General features: G+C 44.0%; 1 protein-coding gene across 1 annotated transcript; it reads right to left on the reverse strand.

Annotated features, from left to right (window-relative positions):
- Nucleotides 1-44: 44 nt before the first annotated feature.
- GAS2L3 (growth arrest specific 2 like 3) lies at nucleotides 45-27,774 on the reverse strand. The gene is made up of 9 exons (XM_054988979.1): nucleotides 27,657-27,774; nucleotides 18,392-18,424; nucleotides 12,324-12,492; nucleotides 10,883-11,001; nucleotides 7,714-7,855; nucleotides 5,042-5,105; nucleotides 4,148-4,286; nucleotides 2,081-2,188; nucleotides 45-1,420 (listed from the first exon to the last, which is right to left on the reverse strand). The coding sequence occupies exons 2-9, from the start codon at nucleotides 18,407-18,409 to the stop codon at nucleotides 62-64; spliced, it is 2,118 nt and encodes a 705-aa protein (XP_054844954.1). The 5' UTR covers nucleotides 18,410-18,424; nucleotides 27,657-27,774; the 3' UTR covers nucleotides 45-61.
- Nucleotides 27,775-27,801: the final 27 nt, after the last annotated feature.

Below are 27,801 nucleotides of genomic sequence, written 5' to 3' on the forward strand. Positions count from 1 at the left end.
CACTTGAACAAAGCACCTATGGAAAGAACAAGCATGACAACCAATCAATATTCCTAGTATTTTACTTCCTGAGTTTCTTATTCCCAGTCATGACAAAATAATTATCATCTTGTTTAGTTTTCAAAGTAGGACCCTTTAACCCACCAGGTGTTTCTTTAACAGTTACAGTGGTGACCTTTGCTTTTAAGGAGGGATTCTTATTAGCTGGATCATGGATTTTATCACTCTTCTGGGAGGTTTTAAATGAGGATTGATTTTTGGTGGCAGCCTGTGTTGCCTTCCTTCTGGTCTCAGCTACGGTAGATGTCTGGGGGAGACGGACAACCGACAGTGGAGTACGCTCGGGGCATTTTGATGTGCTGGTTCCTACCTGAGGTCTTGCCCTGCTACTTTGGACCTTCAAAGTGGTTGAAAACTGACCGTTTACAGGGGAAGATGCAGTTTTACCTTTTGATCTTATAGCAGGTATTGATTGTGATGATTTATCTGCTGTAAGTGATGAGGCTGAAACTAGTTGTTTGGAACTAGTAGCAGTTCTGATATTTTTGACTTGGTTAGTTTCAAGCACGCCTCTGGATGACGGTAATGTTTGAGAGGTAGATTTAGAAGCAGACTTTGCAGAAGGCTGTTGAGAGCATGCTGGGTTACGAACATGAAGGTTTCTGTTAGATCTTGTTGAGTGTTTTGCAAGAGGAAGCTTAGGTTTGGCACTCAGCCCAGCTTTGCTATTAGAAGAAACAGACTCTTGTTTGGAGGTCACCTTTTTTGTTGTCCCAGGGAGCTCAGAAAGTTTACTTGCTGAACAAGAAAGAACAGGATGAAATGTAGCTGGAGAATTCTGGGAATGTACAGGTTTGACAGATGACAAAATATGTTTTGGAAGCAATTCTGAAGAAGTTGCAGCAGTTTTTAGTAAGGTAGATGAAGAACCTTTATTTGTAGGTTGCATAAATTTTGAAATACATGCCGATTTATGAGTAGCAGTAGTGGTGGAAGACTTGCAAGACGGCTGGCTGTTATTTACTGAAAGCCCTTTTGACTGAGGAGGGCCCACTGCAGATTTTTTGGAAGAAGGTGTGTGCGCTGCTGCTTTTGAGGTAGCTGATTTTGGAAACTTAGCCACCGCCTGCTTTCTATTAGGTACAGGAGAGTTCTTTGGAGCTGAAACAAGAGTAGAAGGCTTTGAATTTTGTTTCTGATATGTATCAACAGCTGATATGGGATTCATAAGAGGTGGTTGTGGGGCTCTGGTGGATGAATCAGGAATCATCTCACTAGATGCACCTTTTTGAAATGCCAAGATTTTTTGTTCCAATGTTGCAAACTGCAGCACTCGACATGGGTCATATTTAAGTAGGAAACCTTGAAGAGTATCCCAGCCTCCACCAACACGGACCATCACATGCTTGCCATGTAACATCTAGTAAAAAAAAAAAGAGAGGGGGGGGGGGAGAAAAAGTAGATAGTAGAATACCTGCTTAAATTCTACAATTTATAGCCATTGTATTTTGGTGAGTTTAAAAGCCTCAGATGCAGCTTTTCCAAGGAACTTTTGATAGGATTTTTCAAATGGCTTTTCCAAGAAGTTATACATATGTCTCACTCTGTCCCTGAAGACTACATCACATGTCCTCTGCAGAAAGTGGAGAACAGGGATATAAACTGCTAACATTTACTGATGCGGGTCAGTTATTCTTAAGCTTAACCTAACAGCAGGAAATAGGGACATCCCTCCAAGCTTATCAGGATGATGTATATATGAATAAGATTAGGTTTGTTCTAGCAATTTTGCAGAGACATCAAATAAAACAGAACTCTAAAACAACAACAACAACATTCACCCTTCAGGAGAACCACTCAGAGTGGTTTACAAAGTATGTTGTTATTATCCCCACAACAAACACCCTGTGAGGTGGGTGGGGCTGAGAGAGCTCCAGAGAGCTGTGACTAGCCCAAGGTCACCCAGCTGGCTTCAAGTGGAAGAGTGGGGAATCAAATCCAGTTCTCAAGATTAGAGTCCCGCACTTTTAACCACTACACCAAACTGACAGAGCAAAGTGTTTTGATTAACTGTACTTACTCGAATGAACAGTATTCGGTCTCCCAATCTATAGCGTCCTTCAGATAAATACTCAATTGAAAATCTATGAGAGCAACTGCAAGGAGGATCTTCAGCAATGTGCTTAACCTGTATCGTGTAAGATTTTCTGAGTTATTTTCTTGCATTGTTCAAAAACCTCAAAGGTGGACTTCCTGTTTTTTTTATTTAACAGAAGTAAAACAGGGTTGCACCTACCTGTAAATGTTGTTCATCAAGTGTTCTTCTGTGAAGGCACACATGGGAACTGCGCATACGCATGTGGGACTGCACAGAAGACATGATGATGAACATCCATTTCAACGGGAAATTCCTTCCCTTCTGCAACAAGATCCCCAGGTACATAAAACTTAGTCAATAATGAAATGCACATCATTTCAGTCATTCCAGTATAGTTTACATAAGAGCATAACAGTTTTCACTTTCTGCATTTTAATTTATTTTTTCATGATAATTAGTTGACACATTTATGGCTATAATCTTGGGAAGCGTTCACCTAATAAGATCAAGAAGATCTATGAATCTGGCAGTGTGCATGATTCCAGCCTGTTTAGGAATCTACATTAAAGCATAAAGGTAATGCCAGAACTAACAATTCTGTGGTGTTGCACAACTAGATTATTTATCCTGAGATTATTGGACAACAATATATTAATTGAGTTATGGTCACTAGCCAAACTAAACAAATAAACTCTGAAGTTGTTTCTTAAGGATAAAACATTAAATCTGTTAATCTGTTGCTGTATGCATTATCTTGTTCTCAGTGCATTGTATTTCAACTTATGTATTACCATCTACTGCTTGTTTAATATATCATATTTAATACTATGCTTTGTATGGATTTCTGCTTTGGTTCAGATTTTTGAAATCCCAGTCCTGTTAACATGCTTTTTATATGTCTCATCCATTTGACTGCATTGACATATACTGCATAATCTGCCTTGAGTCTCAATAAGAAAGGTGGATTATAAATAAATAAACATTCTGTGGTTATTATATGATCAAATAGTATCAAAACTGAAAGAATAAATAGCTAAAGAAGGGGGCCGTCTAAGAAAGAAAACAACTTTTGAGCAATTAATCACTGGAGATTTAAGACACCTATTGGGAAAAATTTGTAATATGTTATTACAATATGACAATGAAACAGAGGAAGGAAAAAATTGTATGACAAAATGGATGAGTCACTGAGAAAATCTTTGGACTAAAGAAATTAAGTTTACTGAATGTCAAATATTTAGGGAGAGCTGGTATAAAAGGTGTTATAGATGGTATACTACCCATAAAGAGAGCAAAAGCAAATAAAGAATATAATGAAAAGTGTTGGAAATGTCAGAACAGATGCAACATTTTATCACACGTGATGGACATGTAAAAAAGCAAGAAAATACTGGACAGAGATACATGAAGAAATGCAAAAGATACTAAAAGTTAAGTTGGCGATGGATCTGAAAAAACATGCAATTAAATATCTTACCAAGAAATATTACAAAAATACACAGTGAATTAAGTATATGGTGATAGCGGCAAGAGTAATATTCGCAGCAATATGGAAGGCAGTGAAATGTCCAGATTAAAGGAATGGAAGAATAAACTGAATGAATATGTGACAATGTAAAAATTAACATCTTTTATACACAATAGACCAATTTCAAAAAAAATTGAAAGGTTTTTATTATATAGTTGAAAATCAAGATTAAAATTAAATTAAAACAGAGAATGACAGAAAGGAAGACTTGGGTAATGCTTTTCAATAGATATGAAGAAAGATAGGAAAGGCAGAATAAAGGTATTTAAAACAGAAATGAAATTAGAAAGTAAATTTAAGTAAGTTCTATAACGCATGATTTGATTATAAAGATTAAGTTCGTAATTTGTAAAATAAATAAATAAATAAATGCTTCAAGTGATCTTTGACATGCAAATGTGAACATATTTGCATATTCACTTCAGTGGAAGAGCAGATAATATGTAGATACTGCAGAGCCAGTTGATACACATGGAACAAGCTTTCAAAGTCTTCATAGGACAAAACGTATGTGATCTTACTGCTTCATGTAACTCTCCATGATGACAATATGATTTGGGGGTGACAACAGAAGATACAGGATCCGAAGACATTAGCAGAGTCTCTTCCAATTCAATTTCTTTCTCCAGTTTTACTAATACAGGAGGTTCAACTCCATATCTAAGGAGAAAAAAGAGGGTACGAGTGAAGAGATAACCCAATGTCCATCTAGCAATACCATCCTGTTTCACATAGCAGCAAAAGAGATGCCCATGGAAAGCCTACAAGTGTGGGTTAAATGTGTTTTGTTAGGCAGAAATGTGAATGGATAACATAGTCACATCACATAACTAACGTGTGCATCATGGTAAGAAGTACCCAATTTACAAATATGGCTTCAAGAAAAATTCAACTTTTATTTAAAATAAAGACAATAGTTTGAAAGGGTACTGCCAGGGAGCACTGAAGGCTCAGTCCTGTAACCTGCACAGACAGTTTCCAGCCTTTGCAAATAGGTCTCTGCCAAGCAATAAACTTCCTGCACTTGCACACCAGTATAGTGTGGACGAGGGATCTCAGTAGGTATGCCGGCTAGTGTATAAAAAGGGATCTGATGTCCCACAGATTGATGTCACTGGTGATGCCCCTTCTGTTGGGCATCAAATGGCAAATTTGGAATTATGAGACATTTTCAAAAGCATGACTAAATTTCAAAAGTCTGTGAAATTTTGATTTGTGGTTCTCAGTTCCTTACAATACAATATGGCCCGTATACTTCGTTTTTGCTTGGCTGATATCATATTGAATGATGTTCTGGTGGGTTTCATGTTCCAAATCAGGATTTCTTGTATGGGGTCTGAATCTCTGAAGGAAACACCAGAAAGACACTCAACGCAGTCAAATGCTCTATCCAGAGTACTGTGCAGAATACATACCTTGAAGCAATGCGACCAATTTCCAGCAGACAGAGGTATACCTGTCTTGGGTCCTTGTGCAGGACTGTGAGAAAAACAAAAGTGTCAATGGTTTGCTCTTTAACTAGAGATTAACTTTTACTTAAGAAAAAAAAGTTGTAGATAAAAATACAGCTACACAACTTCAAAAAAGAATCTGTTTAACCTTTACCAGGGATCAAAAAGAACATAGGCCGCTATGGGAGAATGATGAGGGAAGAGGCTGAAGTATGGAGAAACAGTTGCCACGCTCCCTGTCAGCAGGGGAGAAATGTAAAGATTCAAAACTTTATGTCCAAGCATAAGAATTTACCACCCCAACACAACACCGCTCTATTTCTCCCTCTCTCAAAATCACTGAATGCAAAGGGCATTACAGGCTATGAGAAACTCACCCTTGCTAATGAGATGCTCTGCCAAAAATGCACAAAGCATGTATTTATGACACAAAGCCTGCTACTGTAAGTAATCTGTAGCCTTTCAAATACTTTCAGCAATGTGTAAGAAAAGATGCAACACTGTGCAAGTTTGGTGACAGATTCCAGAATGGGGGAGGGAAATTCTAACTATAAACTTTGCCAATTCCATTTACTGGGTGGAAATTAAAGCAGTCTCTGTCAACTTGCCTAGCACATCTGTAGATTGCACTAATGCAAAATATTCGACAGGCAAAAAATGAATAAAAATACACAGCTTGGAATATGTGCTTCATCAGCCCTGAGCCTGCTTGCGGGGAGGGTGGAATATAAATACGATAAAATAAATAAAATAATAAAATCCAAAAATAACTGGAATTTAATAAAAGTGAAAGCTTAGAATAGTAGTGACTGCCAACTCTCTGAAGTGCAAATCAACACCTGTGAACTGTCCTAGTTTGAAAAAAATCTTATGCAGCAAACAGTAAAAGCTGTGTCTCAACAAGCACAAACATTTCACAATTGTTTAAGAAATACTTTCATTCAGGGTTGGGAATACATGGGTGTGCATCATTTTAAAAAGACATGCAATGCTAATGCCTTAATTAATGGATACAATTGTGAACTACTTTTCTTAATGTGCAGTCAGAGATTTCGCTACATCTGGAAAAAACTGGTCCACCAGCTGCTGTTTACGAGTCCTGTATGAGAGACTGGAGGTAGGGAGTCCAAACTTCTAGATGCAACACCTGTGCAAAATCTATTTATGTTGAATGCAGCTGAAGTACTTTGGAGAAGGTAGCTCTAAATGTGTTTGTTTTTGTAACTCTCTAGTTAGAAAAAATTCAGGAAGACAGAAACCACACCTCACATTTCTGATGCAGAATGCTCCCATTAAAACCAGAGAGGCCTTACTTAGCTGCCCAATTTAGGGGCCAAATTTACACAGATCTGTCAGTGGTCCATGCACTAAATGGACAGTTTATTCAGGAAAAGAACAAGAAAAGAATCCTACTCTACTCAAATCAGGAACGTGGAGAACTATTAAGTAGACAAGCATGAGTTTTAACATCCTTTACTAACTGTTGCATCCCCCATACTCATCACCCTTTTAATATCAATATAATTTGACACCAATAAAAACAGCATATATCACTGTGGCTCATTTATGCCCCAAACACTTCAAATCTGAAACACGTAATCTGCTTCCTATTTGATACAGCTTGCCCAGAGAGCAAGAGCAGGAAGCACTCTAAAGGTGCTATGGAAGGCTTTAACCTGGATTAAGTGGGAAATTTCCCAGGTACAAACAAGTACACAACAATCCCTTTCCCTCCAGACACCTTCCTTTTGTATCAAGGTATTTGCATTCTATCATCCTCTTCCACATGCTAAACTTTGACTGTTGCCATTTCTGTATTGTCTTTTTTTCAGGCTCTGAAAAGAAAGGGCCTCTAAGCCAGAGAAATGTATACAAAATCTGGCTCACTACCTTGCGTCTCCGTCACTCTGCAGAGCCTGAAGTTTCTTTACGTAACCACTGCAATCACTCTTCTTGGAAAGCCACATTCTGTGATGCTCCTCACTCTTACAGGGCACTGCCAACCATTTCAGGGACCTCCCCCTCTCACTATTCTACATGAACAAGGACACAGCTTTCACCCATTCACCCATTCGCTGTCAGGTCTGAGAAAGTTGAATCTCAACAGGAACACAACAAATTTTCCATCTAGGCCTTGTCAGTGCATGTGTGCATGTACACACGTGTTTGGTGATACAGTGAATGACCCAAGCAATTTTAACATTGTAATTCATCACCTCTCAGTTTAAGTTTGGAATGTTTGTTTGCCATTTAAAAAAAAGATACGTCTTCAGTGCATTCTGTCTTCAGTGCATTTGTCCATGTTGGTTTTAAAACTCAGTAACTTTTTTTTGCTTCTAATGAAGTTCCAAGAGCAACAGAAAGAAAGCTCTTTGAAATCCTGATTTTGTTTTGATTGATTTTGCTCTATATTAAGCATAAGTTAATTAGTATACTTTCCTGAATTATATCTTTCACAGAGGTATACATGCCATCTCTACAAACAAGGCATTCTCCAACAGAATCATAGGAACTATTTCTAACAAATATTTCTTTAATTCAAATATCTAATTCAGTATGGACTTGAAAATGAAATGAATGCTAATGAAGCTTTATGCAACTATTCTAAAAGTTCCGGATTCATTAGGAATAATTACCTAAGCCTTCAGACTCAAAGAGGTAAGTTTCATCCACCCCAATGGATCTACACCAATTTAGAAAGTTGGCTGTGTTATCTCTGGCAAAAAAGGATCCTGAAGGTGCATCCTTCTTACATGGGACTTTTCTCAGTGGAAAATCCTGGAAAAAACGTGGTAAAATTCATAGAATATTTATTAGAAAAAAAAATTTAAAAAACATTTTTATACAAACAAACTCTCACAATTTCCATTGCCAATGGTGTGGATGGGAAAAATAATGGAAAGCATTTTAGATTTCCCCCCAAAAGCAAAAAACCTGCCAAACCCCTGCAATATGGGCATATAGTTCTAATGATGGGAAAGTTTTTGACTGACAGTATTGAGAACTGGGATGAGACAGGAACAAGTAGACCAGCACCAAGGTTTGTGGCTTTAGTTGTCAGAATCATTTTCTGCAAAAGGAAAAGGTGACCCACAACTGACTGACTTGCTGATTGTCACTGGAAAAACAGCACTTGGCAAAACATTTTTAATACCTTAAAATACCTTACTAGCAAAATATAGAACAAGAGTTGTGGCATATCAGATGAAAATTAGGACAGTATCTGAAGGCTATACAGAATACTGCTCTAGTATTTAGAAGCAGAAGACTGTCAGCAGTCTAACATGAGATTCACTAGAAGGTATAATCAACCATAAATTTTAGTTCATATGCAGTTTTAGACCATTTGCTCCAGGCTAATATTTGTAGTACAGAGAAAGAGATTTTTTCACATCTCCAACTAAGTTTATCTTTTCCCCTTCGGAGGAGCATAAAAACTGTTCCACGTCTCATTCCTTGTCAATTTTGTCCCATCCCCCACATATACCACTTTCATCTCTCAGCAATCCTGGTGACACATACTGTGGCTACACCACTTTTCTCTGATCTTCCTGTCAGGGCTTGTCGCTGCCGCCACTGGGCAGGGCCCCAGCTGGGCCAGCCCTGACATCAGAGGGGTGCCAGGGATACTGCAGGACCCTGCTCTGTGGAAGGAGGGGCGGTATACATCACCCAGACGCCCTCTCAGTCCACTTGCTGGCCTGCTCAACCTGGCCGGCTTACCCTCTGCATCCTCCATCATCTCCTTCTCCCAGAACTCTCCTCCAAGCCTCCACTCTCACACTGCTTTGCTCTCACTCCACACCATCACTCCTTACTCACACCCACCACCTCAGAGCTCTTCCTAGCCACCTTATATAGGGTTTCCTTTCCCCGCCCCGCCCTCCTTCTAGGCTTGTTCCCTCTCCTGACTTGGCCCAGCTGTGCCTCCCCTCAGGTGTTCCCCTCCTACCACTAATCCCTTCTTGGCTTCCTTGCCTTGCTGGCAGGGTGGGGTTGAATGCGAGCCATCCCCAGCTGAGGTCTCCTTGGCCTTGCTCACGAGGAGCTGCCCCAGCCGGCTTCTGTGCTGCTGAGCATACCTGGCCTTGCTCGCGAGGAGCTGCCCCAGCCGGCTTCTGTGCTGCTGAGCATGCCTGGCCTTGCTTGCAAGGAGCTGCCCTGGCCAGCTTCTGGGCTGCCTGCTCATTGATGCCGGGCGGGGCTACCCATCTCCTCCCCCAGAATGCCTGTGGTAGCTCCACCTGGAGGGGCTTGGCTCCTAGCACCTCCTGAGCCAGGCTGCTGTCCTCTAGCCAGGGTGTGGCTCTGGGCTGTAGTGGCTGCTTCTCATCCTTGGCAGGTAAGGGCTCTGTTTGGGCTGTTGCTGGGTCCCTGTTCCCCCTGCCTTGGCCCTTTGCCTCTGTCCTGCTTAGCCCCCTCTCTTCCCCCTGGAGGTTAGGACTGGCTGGTCTCCCCCTGCTCCCCCCAGCCCTCTGAGGCTTGGGCCTTTCACCTCCTCCCCCTGGAGTGGGCAGGTTCTGGACCTGGTTGCTGGCTGGGGTGGTAGGGCCACTGCCTCCTGGTTGCCTCCCACTGCTCCCTCCTGGCAAGTCTGGGGGCTGGGACCCAGACCCCGGACACTCCCATCGTCCAGCTCATCTGTTGTCGCTTCCTCTTCTCTTCAGGAAGCTTCGGGGGACCTGGGGGGTTAGGTTTAAAGGGCCCTTTCACAAGGGGCAGGGCCCTTTAAACCTAACCATTCCCTCCCACCCTTTCCTCCCCACCCACCCCCACTTACCTGGCACCAGCAGAAGGGAAGGCTGGCCCTCTCTGCTGGCCAGCCACACCGGTGCAGCACCGGCAGGAGGGAAGGCCCTCTCTGCTGGCCAGCCATACCGGCTGCGGCGGCAGCAGGAGGGAAGGCCCTGTCTGCCGGCCAGCTGCAACAACGGCGGCGGCGGCGGCGGCAGTGAAAGCACTGGCTGCACAAGGTAAGTGAGGTGGGGGGATGGGGTTAAATGGTGGGGGTGAGTGTTCATGAGTGGGGGAAGCCTTCCCCCTCCCTCCTCACTCCAGTATGCTCCAAATCTTTACGGAGCATACCGAAGTGACCTGGAAACCCAAACCCAAAGCGGCACACCGCTTTGGATTTTGGGGATTTCCAGATCTTTTTCCCGCTTCAGGTAAACCCGAAGCAGGAAACCCGAATCTTTTGGGGTTGCACACCCCTACCTACAAGCCTTAACCCCATCAGCCATCCACTTTATTTTCTGCTTCCCCACCACCTTGCTCCCTGTGTCAAGTGATGAGTAAACACCCTTCAGCTCAGGAATAAATAAATACCCAAACTGAGTCCTCCAAAATCCCACCACGCTTGTAATTATACTGGAAGCCCACCAAACTCCCTTGTGAGCCCCTAAGCCTTTCATCTCCTTCCCTCCAGCCAACGTACCACCTAAAAATATACTTTACCAACTTCCCTGTATCCATACTTCTGGCCAATCTCTTGTACGGCGACTATATATCAGATTTCCAGAAAACCTGGGTGTAAAACACTGTTCTAGTGCTAGCTGCAATACCCATGCCCCGATTCCAGATTTCATTCCTGTGACAAACTATGACCTACATGGCTAGCCATGACACAGATCAGCAGCAAGCCTACCCACTTGAACACAATTGCAGAAAGCTCTTTCTGGAGCTACCATAATTGCAGAATGGACAACAATGCTGGCCTGTGGTCATATTTACATGAGCACGGGCAAGCATTAGCCAAAGGAGTCATATGCACAGGAAATTCAACCTTTATACTTCAACAGTACTTACCCTTAAATCACTTGGGTCACAACAGTTTTTAACTGTGTTTTGAATTATTTCAGTCAACATGCACAGCAATACACCATTATCAAGTTCTTCCAACAACTGTTCAGCTGTAAGTGCTGTACCTGCAAAATAGCCACATCCTTCCTTATTGGAGCGACGACAAAACTCTCAAAAACTGACAATTCAGGAGTATGTAGGCATAACCACAACCTGAATTCACTAGAAGAATAATCTCTACACACACACACATCCTTTTTGTTGTATTTTGCAACTCATCCTCCGAACACTGCCACCAGCCTAGTTGATACATGACTAGAAAGCATTGTGAATGGCAGTTCTTACAACACAATGGAAACAGTAGTGGTGGAATTGGGCAGGAACCATAAAGAGGCCAAAACTGAGAGATATACCCTTACACATGGCACTTCAGAAATACGACGTCTCAAACATTATAACATTCATCATTCAATTGCCGTAAAAATGTGGGGATACAAAGCAATTATTTGAATTGCAATCTGTTTCTCAAGAATGACTTTAGAGAATGTTCAGATCTTGGGAGTCTGAACAGTGAGCGCTTTTAGAAACAGATACAGCCATGCGCAAAAGAGATTATGGAATGGCATTCTTATGTGCCCTTAGCAAGGAATAAAACCACTAACAATGAAATTCTAAGCAGAGTTACTTCAGTCTAAGTCCATTGACTTCAATGGGCTTAGACTGGAGTAACTCTGCTTAGGATTTCACTGTAAAACAAAGACCCACAGAATGAAACTTACCAGAACACACTTCCAACTTTTTTCTATACACTGATGGCTATAGCTTTGACTGGACATAGGAGAAAAAGTGTCTGTAGCTTAGGGCTGCTAACCTGGTTACATCAGACTGATTTTGTGGTGTTTCCAAAGAAACCCAATTAAGTTTAATTGTATGTGACACCACCACACAGCCTACAAATACACAAAAAATTGTGGTGAATGTTTATACCACATATGCACATTCAGTAATAATGACAATTGTGTTTCTTTTATAAAAGCTATGGTTCTATTGCAGAGAATTTTACTTAAGATTTTAATGATTTATAAAGATTTCTAGCTATCTCTATGCATTTATAAACATAGAATCAGAGCTGAAAGGGACTTTGAAGGCCATCTATTCCAACCACTAGCTCAGGGCAGGAAACTCAAAGCTTCAGTGTTTTTAAATGCCCCTGTGGGATGGAGCACTTTCCCTCCTACTCCGCCCTTTTAAAAACTGGCTCTAACTTTTGACTTTTTGCAGGAAATCTGCACCTAGGGTAAGTAATTGCTCCTGAAGGGCCAGTCCAAACTTCACCTTATCTATAGTAGTAAGAACTGGCCATATCATGCTAACCTTTGGTTGACAATGATTAGGAGGATGGCTGTTACAAATTTACAAAACATATAAAGGTTTGTTGTAACTTTACCCAACAAGCTGGATAGCCAGATTGACAGGTCCTCTTGCATAGGAACCAGAGTTGCCTCATGTCGGACGGATATCCACTGGTCATAAAGCAGAACATCTGCTAAGCCTGGGCCATGCCTTGGAGTCAGAGGACTTCGTGGGCTCAAAGGGGGATCATCTCCAAACCACACCTAAGGATGATATCAACAGCTAAACTTAAGCGGTTGACTACATTTTGCAGACTCCATGTACAACAGTAAAAAAAATTACTAACCACTACAAAGCTCTTTCAAAAATTAAACAGAAGGGTATTAATTCACCAGTGACAGTATTCAACATGTTGTCTATGATTCACAATTATGTTTTTTAAAATGGTGACAGTATCTTACGGTCCCAGGGTACTGGCTTGTCCAGTTGTGTGGAAAGGTGGCATAGAAATGTTTTTAAAAAATAAATGTTGGAGAATGGGCCTTTGGACACTTACCGTGAAGGGTCCTTCTCCTCTGAGGACAGGAGGACATCTGTGGGGTGTTTCCCACCGTCCTATCAGGGAGGCAGGAAGTTGAAACTTCTTCCTCTTGTAGGTGGGACCACCCCCTGGTCTTCAGTTTGGGTGACTCCCCTCAGCAGTGTTGACTCCTTCATATAAACTGTAATCTATAACTATATCAACTTGTTAATAACTGAAAACAGAGAAGATAAAACACAACGTGCCGAAGAGTGGCAACTAGGAACAGATGAAAAATCACACATACAGAAAATCACAGTGGAATCAGAAAATACTGGTATGAGGTCGGTGGTCTTGATAGTAGACGAAGATCCTGGGAGGGCCAGATGTCCTCCTGTCCTCAGAGGAGAAGGACCCTTCACGGTAAGTGTCCAAAGGCCCATTCTCCCTCTGAGGCAGGAGGACATCTGTGGGTGCTCCCAAAGCAGTCCTTCATCGACCGGGCGGGATCGTATCTTCGTCTTCGACCACATGTTGTAGAACTCTCTGACCGAAGGCTGCGTCCGCCGACGTGTACGTGTGCAGTTGACAGTGTTTAATGAACGTGGATATAGTTGTCCAGGTGGCAGCTTTGCAGATGTCGTCAATCGATGCGTTACGTCTGAGCGCTGCGTTGGTGGCTGCACTCCTCGCTGAATGTGCTGTAATTCCCGGAGGGATGTCCAGCTTGAGGGCTTTGTAGGCTTCCCGAATGCACAACTTGATGTTATAGGCAATGGCCGAGGACGACATGCGCTGACCTAGTTTTGGCGGTGACACATTTATGAACAAGGAATCCGTCTGGCGAATCTTTTCAGTCTGTATTATGTAAGACTTAATAGCCCGACGGACATCCAAATTGTGCCACTCTCTTTCCCTGGGATGACTAGGGTTGGGGCAAAAGGACGGCAGGTTGATCTCCTGTGCCCGATGGAAGGTGGAGTAAGCCTTTGGTAAGAAGAATGGATCAGTCCGTAACACCACCTTCTCCTTGTGGAAGATGCACAGATCTGGCCTAATAGACAGAGCGCCAAGCTCCGATATCCTGCGCGCCGAAGTTATTGCCACCAGGAAAATGGTTTTAAGTCTCAGCCATTTCAGAGCGATGTCCTTGATAGGCTCAAATGGTGGCTTGGTGAGTGCTGATAACACGACGTTCAGACGCCAGGTCGGGAACCGATGCACCACTGGAGGGTTGAGCAGGGTGGCCCCTCTGAGAAATCTCTTGATGTGTTGATGAGACGCGAGGGGAATGCCGTCAATCTCCTGAACGACAGTACCAATTGCCGCTATTTGTTTTCTCAGTGTTGCTGGTCGTAGTCCCCTGTCTAGCCCCTCCTGCAGAAAACCCAGGACGGAATTTAGAGAGGGACCGAGGGAATCCACCCCCTTACGTCGGCACCATCTGTGGAAAGCTTTCCATGCACAATTGTAGACCCTGATTGTGGAGCCTTTTCTGGAAGCCAGGATGGTATCTATGATCTTTGGCGCGTAGCCCTGTCGCTGGAGACGTCGCCTCTCAATTTCCACCCTGTCAGTGACCACCATTCTGGGTGGGGATGACAGATAGGGCCCTGGTGCAACAGATCCGCGGATATTGGCAGACGTACCGGGGATGCCACTGACATCCATCGTAGATCGGAAAACCAGGGACGCCTGGGCCACCACGGTGCCACTAGAATCACAGTTGCCCCTTGCTCCCGGATCCGTTGAAGTAGCTTGGGTATCGTCGGTAACGGCGGGAAGGCGTATAGAAGGGTCCTTGGCCATGGGCATGTGAGAGCGTCTACTCCCTCTGCTCTGGGATGGAAGAACCTTGAGTAAAATCTCGGTAACTGAGCGTTCTGATGAGAGGTGAACAAGTCTACCTTCGGAGTTCCGAAGTAGTCCGTCAGTAGGAGAAAGACGTCCCTCTTGAGGGTCCACTCTCCCGGGTGCAGGGTCTCCCTGCTCAGCCAGTCTGCCCGGGTGTTGAGAATTCCCCGGATGTGCTCTGCTCGAATGGAAGAGAGGTTTCTCTCCGCCCATATCAGGATCTGGTTGGCTTCTCTTTGGAGACCTGACGACCTGGTCCCTCCCTGTTTGTTGATGTATGCTTTGGTAGCTATATTGTCCGTGCGGATCAAGACGTGGCAGCGAAAGATCCGTCCGCCGAAGTGATGCAATGCCCTCAGGACAGCCTTCATCTCTAGGACATTTATAGGGAGTTTCCTCTCCTCTGACCAGCGTCCTTGGACTGTTGGATCCCGTCTAGGATTGCGCCCCATCCCAACAGGCTGGCGTCCGTGAAAATCTGCGTCGGATGATGCAATAGAAAACTCTTGCCCTGGCCGAGGTTTGAGTCCTTGGTCCACCAGAGAAGACTTTCTTTTACCGTCTGTGGAACCTGGAGTTTGGTATTTGCTTTCTGTGCAATGTGGAATTGAAACGGTCGTAGCAGGGATTGCAGAGGTCTGGTGTGGAACCATCCCCAGTACATAGCCTCCGAGTTTGCCACTAGGAGACCCAGCAGTTTGGATAATTCCATTATCGGGGAAGAAGGAGATTTGACTACATCCATTACTAGTGCCTTGGTCTTGGTTCTCTTTTTCTCTGGAAGAAAGAGACAGCCCTTCCTCGTGTCTATCGTCAGACCTAAGTGTTCTAGCCGTTGCGAGGGCGTCAGAGAGCATTTTGCCCGGTTGACAAGGAACCCGTGCCTTTCCAGGAACTGGATGGTGAATGCTGTCTCTTCCCGCGAGGCTTCTGCCGAAGTCGATCTCAGGAGAATGTCGTCCAGATACGGGTGTACATGGATGCCCCTCTCTCTGAGCTTCATTACCGGAACAACTAGCAGCTTGGTAAAGACTCTCGGAGCTGTCGCGAGGCCAAAGTGCATTGCCCTGAACTGCAGGTGAGTGTCCCCCACGCAGAATCTGAGGAACCTGCGATGGGTGGGAGCAATGGGTACATGCAAATAGGCTTCTGTTAAGTCTATTGAAGTCAAGAACTCTCCCTGCTGTAGGGCTTCCGCGATGGACCGGAGAGTTTCCATCCTGAAGTGTCTCAACTTGATGAACCCGTTTACATACTTCAGGTCCAGGATGGAGCGCCAATCCCCATTCTTCTTGGGAATAGTAAAGAAGATCGAGTAGACGCCCCGCCCCTTCTCGTCTGAGGGAACCGGCTCGACGGCTCTTATGTCTATCAGGTGTTGTACAGCCTGGGAAGTTATCGCGCCTGAGAGGGTCTTTCTTGAGAGGTGAGCGGAGGAACCGTTCCGGTGGGAGGGAGAAGAACTCTATTACGTAACCGCTTGAGACAATTTCTGAAACCCAGGCATCCGCCTTGGAGTCCATCCACGCCTGCTGGAATAGAAGCAGACGTCCCCCCACCGGAACGTTCAAGGAGTCAGGGCCGGGGTCCCTTGTCATCAGTATCCTGTCTGTTGCCGTGAAGACCCTGAGATTTCCCAAATTTTGCGTGGAAGTTTCCTCGTCTCGGTTGTCCTCTGGATGAGCCCCAACCGCGCTTGTGTTCTTGTCTGTTCCTAGGTAAAGTGTGTTGGGTTCTGAATGGCTGGTAAGAATACGAACGTCTCGGAGTGTATTTCAGTGAACGTGGGAGGGACTTCTTCTTGTCCTTGGTCTCCACCAGGACCTTCTCGAGGGGCTCCCCAAAGAGTTTTCCCCCTTGAAATGGGTAGGCTAAGAGAATCAACTTTGCTTGTAGATCTGCAGGCCAGGTTCTAATCCAGAGGAGACGTCTGACTGCGGTGGTAGAGGCCATGGCCCTGGAGGTAAGGGACAGAGAGTCCAGAGTGGCGTCCGCCGTGAAGGTACAGGCCTTGAGAATCCTGTTGGCACCCTCCAGCAGTCGTCTATTGTTGTTGGGGAGCAATTGGATGAGTCTCCTTGTCCATACCACTGCAGCTCGTGACACCGTGGAGGCGATGGCTGACGCTTTGATGGAGGTGGCTAATGCCTCGTGAGCTCTCTTGAGTATGGCTTCACCTTTCTTGTCCAGTCCATCCTTAATGTTGCCATGTCCATCTTCGGAAAGCAGACCTTGAGACTGCAACGCTGCCACTGGTGCGTCTACGATGGGTACCTGTAACAGCTCATCAGCAAAGTTAGAAACCACGTAGATCTTTTTTAAGGCATGAGGGACCTGCTTACATGCTGCCGGCATGGACCATTCAGCCTTTAGCTGACGTTCAAAAAATTCAGGGAATGGGAACACTCTAGCTTTGCTTTCTGACCTGGGGAAGAATTCCCTGTTCCCTTTGGGCCTAGCCTTGTGTCCCTTAGTCTTTGCCTCCTCCTCCTCCTCCCCCTTCTCGGCTTCATTTAAGTCCAGAGCTGAGAGGGTTTTTGATAGCAGATATTGGAAATCTTCCATCTGAAAAAGTCTATTGGGCTGGTCAGGAATATCACTATCAGCCTCCTGATCATCTTCTGATAAAAATTCCCCACCCTCAGATTCCTCACTGAGGGACTGCTCTTCCTCCCTCCACCTGGGGGATGGGTCTGGCACTTTACTCTGGGGCTGTTTTCTGGCCGCCTTGGTGGGCCACGAGCCCCCCTGGGGACTTCTACTAGGAGCCTGGGGCACCACAGTGGCTCTGGAGGAGGATGGACTAGGCTGGTCTGAATTGCAGAGGTCCAATATTGCAGCTCTGACGGAGTCCCTAATAGCCACCAGCATCTCTGGGGATAAGGGAGAGGAAGAGGCAGCAGCACTTACTTGGTCTTCAGGAGTGTCAGCACTGAGACTCTGTGCAGGAGTTGCTGTTCTGTGTTGCCTATCTCCCGCCGGGAGGTTGGCAAGCACGTCTTTGCGTTTTGGCGGGAAAGCACTGTCTGCGGCTTTTCCCGCCGATTCTGAGTCCTGCGCCGCTGCGCCGCTGTCCTCTCTCTTCCTCCTGCGTCCCGCGGCTTTCTCCGGCTCCCGGTCAGTTGTTCGGGGCCGTTTTCTGGCGGGCTGATCTGTAGGTGACACTCCTCCACCGGGGGTCCGATCATGCCTGCGCGGCAAGTCGGAGCCGGTCGGGTCTGCTCCCGCCGCCGGCAGGACGGCTCCAGGGAGGCAGCCCTCAGCCCTCTCCATGAAGGAATCTTCGGAGTCCGATGACTCCCTTGTCTCCATAGAAGCTTTCTCTCTCCAAGATATGGACAGAAGTAAGGTAAAGGATAGAAAAAGAAAGTGAAAGTATAGGTAGCAGAGCTAACCTAAACTAGAACTGCTCTCCCCTGAGGCAGGAAAAGAACTGAAGACCAGGGGGTGGTCCCACCTACAAGAGGAAGAAGTTTCAACTTCCTGCCTCCCTGATAGGACGGTGGGAAACACCCCACAGATGTCCTCCTGCCTCAGAGGGAGAAGCAGTTTCTCTACATACGTTGCACAATCAACAGAACCTCGGAATCAGTACAGAATCTAATGAAAGTTTCCAATTTGGAGTTCAGTTTGAAGTTTTCAGATAAAGATACAACCAGTTTGTTTTTGTAATGTATAATGTTTCCCTACATAATTGTGGCAGAAGAAATCAGAGATTTTGTCAGGCTAATGTTTAATATAAAGAAAGATAATTCAGATAATAATAAAGATAATTTCATTTTGCTCACCTGAACCGTATGCTGCATGGTGATCTGTCCTTTCTAGCAACAGAAAGAAGACGACATATTTACATTAAAAATCCCAAACTGCTGGAATCATCCTTAACTTCATATAACAAAGTAGCATCCCAAAATACAATATTTAATTCATATAGTACAGGTTAGCGTGTAGATCAAGATGAGTAGCCATGTTAGTTTGTCTGTGGCAGTAGAAAAGAGCAAGAATCCAGTAGCACCCATAAGACTAACAAAATTTGTAGTAGGGTATGAGCTTTTGTGAGCCACACAACTCACTTCAGATTAGCCTGTAGTAACACTCAAGGCACGTTTTATAAGCCTCTCAGCTCTTCTTAGACTTACTAAATTCCTGGCTTTCATTCTAAATAAAGTTTCTGACCAACATGATTACTAAGGCAAATTACAAAATGGTATGACAAGGCCAGGAGCACTCTATACATATCATCACTACAGCATGGCAGCAAGACCTTTGCACAACATGGCCTTTTATTATTACTGCTCCAGATTTACTTTTAGATTTACTAGATTTATTACTGTTCAGATTTACTTACTACTATTTAGTTATATGAGTACTATGGGATCAAACTTTAGTTTGCAAAACTTGAGCAAGGCTGTCAACGATAGGAAGTTTTGGAGGGCATTTATTCATAAGGTCACAATAGCGTCTTGACGGCACATAACACATGCACGCGCACACACACAGAGTTATTATGGCACAGTGCATAACAATGAAATAAAATTGAATAACAGTATTATAAAGTGTGTAAAAGCTTTCTGTTCCTATCCGGGTAATGTCCCATAAGTTTCAATAATATAAACAACTGTGATCCAATTGCTTTCAATGGAGTATACTCGTAACTAATTTAATTTGCATCAAACCTTTCTTGCTTGGTTGCCTGGAGACCATTCACTGTCAACCTTGATCCCACAATGCATGAAAGGAGACGCAGATAGCATTAGCACAGTTGTACTGGCGCGCGCGCGCGCGCGCGCACACACACACACTTCTGCAAGGACCCTAGTACATGCAGAACCCAGTGGATCCAAGCGAATAAGTCCTTAACAGGAAGTTAAGAAATACTCTTGAGTTTGGAAACAGAGTTTAAGGTGATATTAAAGAAATAAAATTATTAGGGCACAGTACATTGCTCAGTACTCTCATCATTACAGTGTAAACCTAATTTATAACAGCATTTGCTGACCAGATTGCAATATTTAGAACACACACACATTCATTTTCATTCAAATTTACCTTCCTGCCAATCTGCAATATATGAGTGTGCACATATGTCTAGGGTTGGCAGATGGGGGTCTGGCCTAATACTAGACTCTGGGGAAAGGAGGGGGGTAGTTACCTTTTGTGTGCACTCCTAGGCAGCGTGATGAAATCACTGTAGGAAGTAATGTCATCCCGCTGACCTCTCCACTTCTGGCCGGGCTAGCTGGCTGCTCTTGGGTGGCACTGCACTGCCACAGGACACCACCTGTGCCCATCCTGGGCTGGCTGGCTGGCCACTCCTGGGTGGTGCCAGACTGATGCAGGAGGATACCCGGATGGCTAGAGTGGCAGGCCACTTTTCTGACCTGGCAGCAGTGCCGCACAGCTGCAAGAGGCTGGACTGGGCAACTGACAGAGGAGGGGGAAAGGCTGGGGTCCAGGCCAGGTGTCCAGTATTTGGGGAACTGTTTTCCCAGACAGTCCCCCAAAATAACAGACTATCTGGGCCAAACTGGACACCTGGCAACTCTATGTATGTCTATATATCCATTCTGATACCAACATTGCCAATATTGCAAATTTAGGATCCTATCAGAGATCTATTTGGCTTTCTAGTTTAGCTCTAGCTAATTTCAGAGCACAGATATATTTTGAATTAATCATATTTGTCAAAGCACAAGTTCCATTACTTCTCTCTTACCCTTTCACCCCCTCCTCGCTACAGGGAAAGGTCAGAGTATAACAGGGCATTACTAATGAGAGCATTATGCTCCCCATGAGTTGGTCCCATGGAATACATTTGCTTTTAGCATAAAAACTCCTTTGTCCTAACAACAAGCCTGAGTAAGAGGCTTCATTGACTATTTAGAAGAAAAAATATGGCTGGAGCAGTCATCAAAGAAGCTGCTCTCATTAAAGTAAGGAGCCCCACACAATCAAACAAGGGCCTCAATATGCCAACTTCCAGCACAAGAACAAAAGGCAGCCTAATTTACAGTGCATACACAGAGCTTGAACAAAGCAAAAAAATTACAAAAATGTCCACCATCTTCACTTTTCAGGAATGCCTTTTTGGAAAGGCTGGGAGTTTGAAGAGAAATGTCAAGGCTACGGGTTTTAATGTGTCAAGGCTACTGTTTTTAAACATAGTTTACTTGACAGCATCACACATGCCATAAAATGCCTGTTAAAATGCAATCTATACTTACAAAATTGGTCTCAAATTAGCAGCTTTAAATGTGTACTGCTCAGCACCGCAAAGTTACACGGTAAGCCTATATTACATGCTTCCAGCCTTATACTATGCTATTTTACTTGGAAGTAAGTCTGTCTGAGATCGAAGTTACCTACACCCAAGTGTATACATACAATGCAATCCTAAGATCACCTTTCTGGCAGTAAGCTCCACTGAATAGACATGAGTAGGATTCTGAGTAGACCTGCTTAGGATTGCTCATATAGTATTGCACAGGTACTTCTCAAGAAAGCCCCTTAAACTCATGAGTACTTAATTTAGGGAAAAAAACATACACAGGAATATGCTGCATGGGTGGTATAAGACGGCCAACACATTGTGTGATGAGGATGGCAACTATGAATCTCAGTATGCCAAAATTACATCAGTAGAGGGTGGGTGGCTGCTTGTTGGCTCTATAATGCATGGGAAGGTGAAGTTGGCAAGGTACTCTTCAGTGCATGGCTAGTCACTGCAGAAAACTTGCTGTTCACAGGGCTGTAGCTACCACATGGCAAAATTCCAAATGTCCACCATATAATGGCGGCCATCTGAAACAACCCTCTGAGCAACAGTAGAAAAGGTTTATCCATCTCACCACTAAAGATGAAAATGCAACTAGAACTGTGACCACAGACTAGCTGAACATTTAATGACTTATACTCCTGAATTGTAGCATGGACAGTCACTTACCAAGCCCATTTAGAAGAAATTGAACAGGCTATATCTGTCATTATAACCAGTTAGATTTTGTTGAGTAAGATGCTGAGGAAGATTTTCCCTCCTTTTTTAGGAGGAAACAAGGGAGCGGGGGTGGAGCCATCAGTAGTTACACCCTTCCTCAAAAAACAACACATAAGAATGATGACCACAACTCAACAAACCAAAGGATTAAGCTGATACAGGCCCGAGGGAAGGAAGTGTGCAGCCTGAATCACTGACAGAGCACACAGTTCTCAAGGGCTTAGCTGACTCACCCACATGTTCTACTTCCACCCTCATGGTTAGCCTCTCTCTTTCCTGATCTGCACACAATTTATGACAGATTTCGGTCAGGAACTCAGGCTGATAGAAAAGTTAGTACAGAGGTTTTACAAGGCTTACTGCAAAGCCTCAACAGTCCTCTTAATATATAAAAAGCCAAGAAAACATTCCTTTTATTTGGATTAACTCAATGAAACATAGCAATGTGCAAGAGTTTGAGTTCGTTATCAGGCCAGATGTTATAAAATAAAAAAGAGGGGGGAAAACCACAGATTTTTCAGGCCACAGATTTTTAAAATCTTTTCATGCCAGCATATGGTAGAGATATTTAGGCAGATAAAACAGGTATCAAACAGTTGCAGCCCATAAATGCAAGAGGTAATAAAACAATTAAACTTCACAGAAGCAATTCCCCACAATGTCTCTAATTCTCTTAACCACAGAGACTCAAGATTCCCTTGTTGGAAGAGACAGCAGAAATTGCTTGAAAGTCATGGTATTCATTGGATATAAATTACAATATTGAACCATATTAGGAAGTCACAAGGGGGGACCTGCAAGGACTTGCAGGGGAACATCTCATTTCCCCCTCCACTATTGCCTCTTTCCCTTCCCTGAAAGCCCCCATACTCTCCACTTTTCCCACCTCCTTCCCACCAGCCAACCTACCTAAATCCTCCCCCATCTTCAGTTTTTCTTCCTTCCCTAACCTTGACAGCATTGCCCTCTGAAAGGCTGGCCAAGTTACACAGTGCTGGGCCTGGCACAGTTGTGTGGGAGGGATCCCTCAAGGGCTTCCGTAGAGCACCCCACTTTCCCCTGTATCTCCATCTCCACACTATTTCCTCTTTTACTCTTCCTGGCAGATCTCATGCCTTCACCTTTCCCTGCTTCCCACTCTCCTTCCCACCCACCCAGCCTCCTAACTTTTATCTGCCTCACATATTCAGCTATTTGTTAATTTACTTCATTTATACCCTTACTTTGCTCCACAGCGGGGACCCGAAGCAGCTCACATCTCTCTTCTCTCCTCCATTTTATCCTCACAATGCTGCTGCAAGGTAGCATTAGGCTGAGTGTGTTTGACTAGCCAAGGTCATCCAGTGAACATCTGTTGGGATTTGCACGTGTCATTCACTTCTGTCATGAAGGGGTTAATCTGTTTCTGTCTTAGCTAGGCATAATTAATTGGCATGAGGCCAGTTAAGTGTGGAGTAACTGTTCCCGCCAGGGCAAAGGGGAGTTGCATGCCTAATGAACTAATCTAGGATCAATTATTGAATGACCAAGTTTATTGGGGGCAATTAACATTCTTTCCTTTGTCCAGGACGCCATTGCCCACTAGTCAGTTGCACAGTTACCTCCAGCATGTAAAGATGTAGAAGCTAGTTAGCTCTTCTTTATTTTATCACCAATGTAACCTTTATTATGTTATCCTTTATGTAGTAAACATTATTTTAGAAGCTGAACACATGTCTCTGTGATTCTTTATATGCTGTGCAAAGCTCTACTCTGCTAAATATTATCATAATCAAAAATCATAAGTCATTAACCCAACAACATCCATGGCAGAGTAGGGATTTGAACATAGGTCCTAGTCTGAAACTCTAACCATTACACAACACTAGTTTTTGTGAGGTAGTTGCTGTTGAACAGTGGTGAGCAGCCAAGGCTGGGTAGGTCATGGAAGTCACATGGTAGGTACTGGTGGTTGCTGCCAGGTCTGGCCCTGGTGAGTTCCTCCTCAAAACAGCCCTAGAAAGGGCTCCCTCCCCCTCCCACAGCTGACAGAAACCAAGACTGGCTGACAGTACTGTTGTGGCTGTCTAGCAACAACCACGGCATTCATTTCTAAAAGCTACAGGTGCTGCTTCTACTACTGGTGCGTGTGTGTGTCCTTCACTGCATTTTTTAATTTCAGATTCTTCTGCAAAGATGGAGTATTTTTCAGGTTTGCAGAAAGATCTGTTATCTGCTCATGGCTCCAATCTCTGGATGTAAGTATCCACAGATCTGGCCATGCTGAAAATCAGATATATTGATATAGCATTTTCATATTCACACACTCTTGCTTATTCCTGAAAAATGTGCATTTTCCTCTTTTTAATTTTGAAACATCTGGCCTGATAAAGAATTCTAGGGAACATGAATGCTTGCACACTACTATGAGTCACTGCATTGATCCTAATGAAAGGTATTATATTGACTGTGTTCTTGGCTTTTACTTTTGGACAGACATGGCTGAAAATAACATCTTTCAATATATTCCTGCCTGATTGAGAGTTCTGTGAATTTCAACAGCTTGTTCCCTTTCTAATATAACTATTGTAGTAGCTACTAAAACATTTTGGATCCTGCTTTTGGATCCTGACTCCCCCTCTGCACTCATTTGGTAGTGCAATAATCATTAGCAGTTGAAGCCATCCTGTGCTGCAGGTGTACTCAGACGTCATTTTAGCAATTAGTCCACAATGAGCGGAGACACTGGGCAACTGATACAAGTGTTAATTCAGCAGTCCCTAACCTGCAATATAAATGACTCAATCTTTAATTTAGAAAAAAAGGTTGCCCACCCCAAAGATGTTCATATACTTATGACATGATATTTTTGTGTGTGTTCATGCAGGCCCACACAGAAGAGGCAGAGGTACTCCTTCTAAATACTGGTCATAGCTATAGTTGGGCTGGAAGAACCTTTCTGTCAACTCCAAAAAGGCGATAAAAATTTTGAGTAGCAATATTTTTTACTTCATGAGCACAATGCAGACAATGAGGCATCTAAGCAACATTTAACTCAATGGAGTTTTGGCACCACTAGCTTCCTCTGGATTGCTCATCAGGATAATATTCAAAATAGAGGAGAGAGCTTCTCCCATTTTTAAACAATTACTGTATTTAGCAACCATTTGTGCTTAAACATGAAGTTTCCAAATATATGATAGCAGATGGTCACTTATATAGACTTTTGGTCTATTCAGTTATAAAACTAAATCTCCTCTCTCTATTCAGTAGCTTTCTCTTGATAGAAGTTCAGCAGCCATTCTGTAGAGCAGAGGTCCCCAACATGGTGCCTACGAAGTGTTTTTTGAAAGTGGAAAAGGCCAGGGTGAGGCTATTGCCCAGCAAGGCTTCTGTTTGTCCACTGGGGACTCAAAAAGTTTGGGGACCCCTGCTGTAGAGAAGGAGCTTTTTCAAAGTTCAAGCTCTAATAGCTACCTTTCCACACTTCCTTCTCTCCTACCAACAATTCTACCTGATAGTTTACCTTCCATCTTCAGCTTTATTCACACCTTACACTGTGTTCTTCTCCATTTATCCTCACATCATCCCAGTGAGGTAGATTAGGCTGAGAACATGTAACTAACCGATCACAGAATGGGGATTTGAACCTCGGTCTCCCAGTCCCTAGTCTGAAACTCTAACCACTACACCATACCAGCTTTCATGCAGTAGCTGCTGTTACAGAATAGCAAGCAGCCATCCTAGGTCAGCTATGCAAGTTCCACAGTATCAAGTTTTCCAGTGGTTCCTGCCAAGCCTGGCCCTGATGATTCCTTTTTTTTAGTTCAAAGTAGCACTGGAAAGGGCCCCACCCCCTCTGACTTCTTTACTGAGAGAAGGCTTGAAAGCTGGCAATACTGCTGAGGTTGTCTAGCAACAGCCACTGAGGGCATTCTTTTCCTAAAGCTACAGGCTATGCTTCTATTATTTGGGGGACATTCAACCCCCTAATGTAGTCTTTTTAAAGATTTCTCTGCAAATCTGAAGCTTTTTTTTACGGTTGTAGTAACATCCGTGGTATGTGTTTGTGGCTCCAATCTCTGTATTTAAGTATCCACAGATTTGGCCAAGCTGACTGACATCCTTTCCCTTGGAAAATTCTGGCAGACTTCTGTGATGCCAGTCACTGGGATGGGCTCAGTTACACAGTGGGTTCTTGCAGGGGGCACATCACTTTAACTTGTATTCCTCTCTCCATTTCTTCTTTCCCTCCTCCTGGCAACCCCCATAACCTCCTCTTTCCCTGCTTCCTTCACTCCTTCCCACCCAGCAATGTATCTTTTATTTACTCCTCTCCCCCATTTTCAGCTGTTATTTACTTCATTTATAGCCCACCTTTCTCCACAGTGGAAATGCAAAGCAGCTTATATCAGTGTACTCTTTCTTTTATCCTCACAAAACCTTGTGAGGTAGCCTAGGCTAGGAGTATATGACTGGCCCAAAGTCACCAAGTGAGCACCGTGACTGAGTGGGAATTCAGACCTGGGTCTCCTAGATTCTAGTGTAGAACTCTAACCACTACACAACGGTGGCTTTTGTGGGGTGGTTGCTGTTGAACAGTAGAAATCAGCTGGCTGAGTGAGTCATGCAAGTCAAGTGATATCAAGTTTTCCAGGTGGTTGCTGCCTGCTGCCAGGCCTGGCCACAATGTGTCCTTCCTCAAAGGCAAAACAGCCCACCTCCCCAGCCAGCCTTCTAGTAATAGAAATCAAGGCTTGAAGGCTAGCAATAATGTGGCTGCCTAGCAATGGCCCCAATCTCTTGATTTATGTATCCACTGATGAGGCCATGTTGAGAATTAGATATATTGGTATGCTTCTAAAAGAGCCTCTTACTGAGCCAGTGGCACTAAACGCCTAGACAATTTAACAGTGAGCTATTCATGGTTCACAGGTGCTCCATACACCTGGGCTGAGGTTCCATAGACTTCACTGAATCCAGTCTCCAACAGTGCGGTCCTAAGCAGTGCACCCTTTTAAGTACACTGAAGTAAATGGATTTAAAAGGGTGTAATTCTGTTTAGGATCACACTGTAAAAATTTCCAGTTAGTATTAACACTCTCAAAATTCCAGAGTTTGATAAACTTCTAGAAGGAAAAAAGTATCAAAGCATGAAAGAAAAATCCATAGATAATTAACCTTCTATAGTTTGATTTGGAACATATTCACACAGAGCCAAGGAAGTAAGCCTGCTTTGAGCTGCAACCTGGACAGAACCAATGTCGTTTTTAAGGCATTACTTTAGAAATGAACACTGAACTTCTGAACATTCATCAAAATCCAGTATAGTCTGCTTTGGCTCTGGGATCTATTCAAAGAGGATGTTTGCAGCCACACACCTGCAGAAGGGCCTGTCTCCAACAAGACTCTTGCTTTAAGATTTCCACATATTTATTTCTGGCTATCGTGACTGAGAATGTGCTTTATAATTTTGGGAATCACAGAATGGTATATACAGAGTACAGTAACGCATAGTAAGTTGAGAAAAGTACTTCCCTTCTGTAATTCAAAATTTGAGGCCTGCAGAAGTAGTAATAAGGGGAGACTACTTCAATTATTTCACACCAAGAGGCAATACTGTGTTCAGGTCAAGTCTGGAACCCAGCCAGGCCATGCATTCCTCTTACAACATCAGAATACATATCACCTTCTCTCATTTGTATCTATCAGAATACAAAGATCTTTTACGAAGTTGAGTCTACAGCTATGGTTAAACTCTAGAAAGAAAACCGCATGACAGCCTCTCTTCAACTGCACCACTCAGTAAAATTCGTGATTTTTGGCACACTGTTAAATAATCAGCGTTCTTGCTTTCATAGGCTATCCCAGGGATTAATTTTATAACCCCCCCCCCCCCCCGGAAACTGTGCCCGCACTATCCCATGCCTTCTTAAAGCGAAACCGGGCTTAAATCCATCATTAAGTGCCGCTCAGCACAAAAGCTGGAAGGCTAGAGGGAACTCTCATCAGCCCCGTCCCTGGTGCGCTCCCGGGATAACGTTGTATTGCAGCCTGCATCGTGGGGAGGGGGTACTTACAGCAACAGCCCCCAGCCTCAGCCTCCCCAACGCATCATCTGCCAGACAAGCTCGTAGCTGCAGCGAGGCCCTTCCAGCTCTCCCTGATTCATTCAGTTGCGTCCGCCTGCACGGTTCGAAAGGCCCAATCAAGTGGTGCGAGGAG

The sequence above is a fragment of the Eublepharis macularius genome, chromosome 9, assembly GCF_028583425.1.
Source record: "Eublepharis macularius isolate TG4126 chromosome 9, MPM_Emac_v1.0, whole genome shotgun sequence".
Taxonomy (NCBI): domain Eukaryota; kingdom Metazoa; phylum Chordata; class Lepidosauria; order Squamata; family Eublepharidae; genus Eublepharis; species Eublepharis macularius.

Bases quoted from the DNA above. Each gene is read 5' to 3' on its own strand.
- GAS2L3 (XM_054988979.1), bottom strand. The intron at 11,002-12,323 runs GTAAAGTTACAA...GCTATTTTGCAG, and splicing joins CTGGCTATCCAGCTTGTTGG to GTACAGCACTTACAGCTGAA. The intron at 4,287-5,041 runs GTATGTATTCTG...TTTTCTCCTTAG, and splicing joins ATTGGTCGCATTGCTTCAAG to ATATGGAGTTGAACCTCCTG.